General features: G+C 36.7%; 2 protein-coding genes across 3 annotated transcripts in view; both read right to left on the bottom strand.

Moving 5' to 3' along the window:
* The window catches only part of LOC104915035 (centlein-like), a 449,820-nt gene that overhangs the window by 131,099 nt on the left and 312,063 nt on the right, over positions 1 to 6,658 (bottom strand). The window lies entirely within an intron of this gene.
* On the bottom strand, positions 1,849 to 5,852 carry SH3GL2 (SH3 domain containing GRB2 like 2, endophilin A1). The gene is made up of 2 exons (XM_010725681.3): positions 5,534 to 5,852; positions 1,849 to 3,333 (listed from the first exon to the last, which is right to left on the bottom strand). Exons 1-2 carry the CDS (start codon positions 5,613 to 5,615, stop codon positions 3,134 to 3,136), a joined length of 282 nt encoding a protein of 93 aa, XP_010723983.1. The 5' UTR covers positions 5,616 to 5,852; the 3' UTR covers positions 1,849 to 3,133.

Raw genomic sequence — 6,658 nt, 5'->3', positions numbered from 1 at the left:
TTGGTCAATCACCTATTTACTTTTTCATTTTTCTTTTTAAGTAAAAACCCTGAACCTTTCAGGAAACAGAGGAATACAGAAGTGATTAGAATTATACAGTGCATCAGGTCTGGACTTGTGTCATCAAGTGATGGCGTTTAAAAGATTTTTTGGATTTTTTGACCATTCGTGCATTCTTTCTGGCCCTATTTGTGGAATGACTCTCAACAGGGTGGGAATGGGGCAGAACTGAATATTTGCTCTAAATCATGCAAGATTTTCTAATAGATGGTTGCTGTATACTTTCTATAAGCACTACAAAGAAATAATCTCATAGTAATAATCTGAAAGTGTTCCATGTTGCCCAAGAGCATATTCTCAGTGCAGCCTACGGAGAAAAGCCATGGTGGAGCAGAGTAAAAAAAGATGAAGGAGCAGCAGAAGAGTTGCAATGAAGTGACCGTGAAGCTCCTTCTCCCTGTGCTGCTTAGAGGAGTCAGGAGGTAAGGGTTTAATTTGAGTTTAGGAAATTGGGCAGGAAATGTGTTAGTCCTTGTGTTAGTCTTCATGTGTTTGTTTGTTTCTTTCTATGTTAATTGGTGATAAATTTTCTCTAAGTTTAGCTGCTGTGGTCGTTCACCCTGCTGGGCAGCTAAACTTCTCCACCACACTGCTCTCATCCCAATCTTCAAAGGAAGAAGGGGAGAAAATACAATGGAAAAGGTCTCAAGGGTCAAGATAAGGATAGGGAGATCACTCACCAATTACTGTCACAGGCAAAACAGAATAAATGTAGGGAGACTAATGTAATTTATTGCCTGTTACTAGTAGCCTAGAGAATTGAGAACTAAAAGAAAACTAAAAAAAATTTCCCCCATTCATTCTATTCTACGTTCACCTCACCTCCTCCAGGTGGAATTGGCAATGGGAGCTGCAGTCAGATCAGAACTCTCCATCTCTGCCACTCCTCCATGGTCGCTCTGTCCCTGCTCTTTGTGGATCTCCACTATGGAATGCTGTCTTTCCCAAACTAATCCCACGTGGGCTTCCCACAGGCTGCAGCAATCCAAGAACTGCTTCAACACGGCTCCATAAATGTTTCCCATCCTTCACAAAGTTGCTGCTGCTGCATAGCACTTTCTCCATTTCTTGACAGTGCTCTCCCAGAGGCATAAGAGTGTGTCTCACTGTCCAGCAGTGAGTTTTCTAGACAGCTGGAACTATCTCTAATCTAAAATAGGGCAGTTTCTAGATTCTTCTCACAGAAGCCATCCCTGTAGCCCCCCTGCTACCAAAACCTTGACACATAAACCCCATACAGTCAGTTTGTCAGTGACAGTAACAAGTAAATGATCTCCCTGTATTTATCTTGGCTCACAAGCTTTCTCTTCCCATTTTCTCTCCCAGCCCACTGAGAAGGGACCAAGAGCAAGCCACTGGATGGGTGTCTGGCTCTTTGCCAAGGCTAACCCATGATCATATCTGTACAATAAACAATATAGACCCTATGTAACTCTGATATAAAACCTTCAAAATACAATTACAAGCTAAGTAAATCTAAGCATTACTTGGTGTTTTTTGAAACCCAGCATGCTTTAATGGGAAGTAGCCTGTCTCCACAAGATTGCATGCTGGTCATAACGACATTAAGTTTATGTGCTTGATGTTCAGCCTACCATATTTATGAAGATCATTTTACATATATGGGTTTCAATTCAGAGAAGCAATAGAATAATACAAAAATATCTTTTTTTCACATTTTCAAGTCAGGCTTGTGAAACACATTTTCTGAAACAAAATTCTTGTTAGCCAAAGTTAAGCACAAGAGATTTTTAAACCATAAAATAATAATTCACAAAATTATTCTAGTTATTCTCTCAGTATTTATTTGAAATATCAATATTCCATTATACAGTTTATATATTAAGCAGTAGGGAATTGTCATCATTTCACATCATCCAGTACTGAAGTGGCACATTCAAAGCAGCACATTAAACCTTTGAAAGAGTCTCTATAGTTTAGATAAATAGAACTCTGTATTACTAAACTAACAGAACTTTTGCATCTGAAAGAACGCTGAGAAGCTAGGCACAGCACTGTACACACCAAGTGCAGTAAGGAGGAAAAAAAAGAGAGAACTAAACATATAGGGAAATGTTTTTGCATATACAGCCACATGTCTTTAATTGCTCAACACAAAAAGAAATAAGTTTTATTTAGTCCTCATTGAGGGCAGAATACACACAAATGATGTTCAAAGAACACATGGCAGACAGAAATAAAAGTAGGGAAGATTGTATTTGGTTGGTTTTCCTCCACAGTGAATGAGTTTACAAAAACTATCTGGTGCTTAAGCAGCATGATTTTGTGCCAAAACTTGACAAGAAACAGTTAACACTAATAACAGTTTTATCCCCCATCTTGCCCTTCTACTGGCATTTTATTGAGCATGCTCAAAGTTTCTGAAGGGCAAATTCACGTAGTTTCATGAATTCATGGTTCAAGCTTTTTACTATAGGAATCCCCTTATTATGGTTCAAAGTTTACCTATGGATGGAAATAGGTCTTTTAATAACAATCAAAAATACAAAAATGAGCAGAGACCAGAAGGGCACAAGTACAGTGGTTCACTTTCTGAGAAACCAAAGAGTCTACATTTATACCGTCTCTGTGAGAATAGCAAGCCATTTTGGTCAGAAGATACAATTCTTGTTAGTCATGGTTAGAGTCGTGTGACCTGTATCACTAGGAAGGGAAAGACAGAATGGCAAGAACTTTACCCTCTTTTTATAGAGAACTAAGACTGAAAAGTAATACAGTGGTGATAGGCATTATCTTCCCAATATCATCTTCACTTCCTGCTACTTCACCATGAGTTACCTGCTTGGCTTGCTATCATCTTCCCAACACCATCTCAGCAGTACTCTGGCTATCACCAGGCCAGTGTGGTCAAGTGGTCTAACCCACACTATGTTGGCTCAGAAGATACCACGCATCACCACTACGTAGTATAACAACACATAAACCAAAGATGCTCAGTGGGACTTGATGATTCTAACCACTGCAGTTTGCACTTGGAAGGTGTAAGAAGCAGCATTTTGAAAGCAGTGGTACTGACATTACTATCTGGAACAGAGGTGGTGGATCAGCTATCTTAATTGGGTAAAGGAACTAGAATATCGACATAATTGATGGGGAAGAAACCTGACTGGCCATGAAGCATTCCTTCATACCAGTTTTCATCAATCTGGTTAGTGAGGGTAATGATATCACCCTCCTTAAATCCCAGCTCCCCTTCATTTTCTGGTTCGAAGTCATACAGAGCTCGGCAGCATGGCTGATCCATGTGAGCACCTATGGAGAAGAAACGGAAAGAAATAACGTTTTAAAATCTCAGCAGTTACCTTTTTTACCTTGTACTTTGTACAGATTTTGCTGTTTCTAAAGTATTTCATACAGTGATGAGACTGCTCTTTGACAGCATCTGGGCTGCTAAACTGTATTAGAAGATTGCTACCAGCTTTTGGAACTAAACTACGTTCAAGCTCACACTTAAAAGAACAAGTACTACTAGTTTGCGATCTAATTTTTATCTGTTTACAAAACACAAAAAATGAAGCAAAACCCCAAATGTATTTCCAGCTTTACTGGCACAGAAATGCTTTGTCTGTGTCTCAGGGAAACAGTGAAAGAGTATTTAAAATAACAGCAAAATAAAACAGTGTCTTTATTTGGAATCTTCACTGGTACAGCTATTGCGTATACTACTCTATAAGCTCCTGACCTCATGAATTTTTGTATGAGGTTTCCAAAGAAAAGCTTCCCATTCCCATGAAACAACTGATAATTACAGGGCCATCAGAACTGGTTTGGAACAGGTTTGAAATGGAATGCTTTCTAATATGATATTTAATGAACATTTAACCATAAACCATTTAGCATGACCAATGGATATTATTATAATTATTAGATTAGCTTTTAATTGGTTATATCAAATCTAGAAATTTTATTTCCTCCTTGTGCTACCATCTTCTCTCAATCCTCAAAGATTCTACAGCTTTAAGCTTACCAAAAGCATAATTGTTCATAGTCAAAATCTTTAGGATTTATCATCACTAAAATGTATTAAGCTTATATCTCTATCTGATTTTCCATAGAGAAAGTCTGTGCACTTCCACTGATCAGAATGAAATGATACGTGCCTCTAAATCATGCCAATTCCATGAATATGTGTTTCAACATTTTCACATGTACCAGTTTCAGGATCAACTGATTTCAGATTCAGACTTTTTAAATATTCATTTCAACTGCTCCCTGTAGCTAGAAAATCCATGCTTGAGCTATTTTAGGATAAGAATATTCAATTTCTATAGATGTCAGTAGAGCAATATTTAATGCAAAGAGGAAATCTTTGAATGAACTAACACAAATCTACATCAAGGAAATTTAGAAGATGAAACATAATATATATATATATATAATATATATATATTTATAATATATAATTATATAATAATATCTAAAAATAATGAGCCTCTCAAAAGAAAGAACTCCTACTGAAGAAAATGTTAAATACTGCTCTCTGAAAGGGAAAGCACAAGTCTGAGAGATATAGGAATATCAGTTTGTACAACCTTATCACAAAGAAGTGTTCGTGACACCACAAAAACACAAGTGAAGAAGAAAATTGTGGTGGTATAAAATGGAGATTTTACTATAAAAGACTGAAGCTACACTCATGTACAAGGAATCCCAGTTTAACTCCCATCCCTCGTCTGCATAATCACAAAATTATTGTTTACAAGACCACTTCCAGTTGCCAAACGAAGATAAGGTTGCTGCATATATCTGGGAGAAGTTTAAACATTCACACCGGATACTATGAGAAGGAAGAAAATCCTGACTAATGATCTAGTGGAAAGCATTTAATCTTGCAACATAAAGTGTGTGATAAGGCTTTCACAGTACGTGCTGGTAGGAAATAAAATACATCTTGAAGATACTAATGATATACAGTGATAAAAATGTTTCACCTTGTATATGCTGCTCATCATTGGACAAATAACAGACCTCATTTGCCTTTGTTCCTGGTTTTAGTGACTTTTAATGCCTGTTTTTAAAAAGTAGGGTAAGATTATGGAGATTTTCAGTGTTCCAGAGTTCTATATTTTATGGAAAACCTACAGTTATCTCTGAGTTTTCTAAATGCCTGTTCTATGGTCTGTATTTCAAGAGGAATTTAGTATGGCAGTAATTCTGTTTATTTCTAGTACTAAGGACATTTTTGATCCAAAGACGGATGATCCATTTATGTTTTTCTGCTGGAGGAAATGAGTGTTTGACAAAAAATCCTGTACTGTGCTTTGCAACCAGCCTAGTTCCTTCAGTAGAATAATGTAGTTAATTCAAACAATTCAAATAGTTCACCTGTATTATCCTCATTCTCATTTTTCTTACTAAGGAATAAGTACCCTCTAGGAAGAACATCTGCACTACAGGAAAATTCAGCTAGATTTGGCCTTTTTTTCTTTGTTCTCATTGCTACTGCTGTTACCTGCTGGTTTTGGAGTAGTGGCATGGGATATTCCTCCATTGTGCTGGGTATTGTCACCACCAGTTGTGAAATCCAGGCTCATACGAGGTTTGGGCTGGTATTCTCTTTTGGGCTGAGATGATGCCTCTTTTATTCTGTGAAAACATGAAATTAGTCAAATGTCAAGGCTTACTTCCTTGAAACAGATGAGATGCATCAAACAATATTTCCGAGGCTAAAAGTTATTTTTTGTCAATCAGCCAGTCTAAACAAGTTTTGACAATTGGGGTAATTGTTGTTTAACCCATTAGTTTAAATTATCACGTGACACGACTATGCCATTAATTTACTCATTTTTCTTTTCCCTTAAGAATTAGCATTTTTTGCCAAGATCCTCTTAACAATAACAAGAGCTCCTAATGAAGAAAACCTTGTGATATGATCCAGCAATGTTTAGAGAGTAGCTCTACCCTTATTTTTAGCTTGACTGAAGCCAGTTATTTTGCTGCCATTGTTGTCATTCCTTAACTGTTCAGCAGTGTAATGCCAATCCTTGTCATTTTGTGAGGAGACTATGTGAGAACGTATTGACTTCTGTTGCAGACTTTTTCACCTGTAATTGGGAATACTTGCTTCATAGAGACACACAGCTCAAGTTTTCCTGACTCTCAGAATAAAAATGTCATGCATCATTCAATTCAGTTTACTCTTCAAATTGAGAAATCTATAATTTCTAGCAAAGAGCACCTTTTCAGATTCCTGGCTAGATAGAAATTTATGCAGAACAACTTCCCAATCTGTTTCTAATATCATTTAGGGAAGAATAGTTGAGTCAAGACCTCTCCGTTCAAACTACAGGTTGGTTTCTCTAATCTTTTCTAGGCTGGCCCTCGATTTACAGTTGATAAAATATTTTGATTTATTTACTGAAAAAAATTGCTTATATTTTAACCAGTTCTCATCCTGATAACGAGAGTCTCCTCACCATTCAGAATACTATCAGTATTAATCAATCCTAGAGACTGCTTTTCTTCTTCAGAAACAAAATAAATAAATAAATAAAAATCAGCATCTCTAAGCTGAAGGCAATGAAGTTAACAAATGAACTTTAATAAAAAGGCTTTGCTGTATTTCACTCATTTATAA

This window comes from Meleagris gallopavo, chromosome Z (assembly GCF_000146605.3).
Source record: "Meleagris gallopavo isolate NT-WF06-2002-E0010 breed Aviagen turkey brand Nicholas breeding stock chromosome Z, Turkey_5.1, whole genome shotgun sequence".
Lineage (NCBI taxonomy): Eukaryota > Metazoa > Chordata > Aves > Galliformes > Phasianidae > Meleagris > Meleagris gallopavo.
Note: the sequence above shows the minus strand (reverse complement) of the source record. Positions and strands in the feature narration are given on the sequence as shown.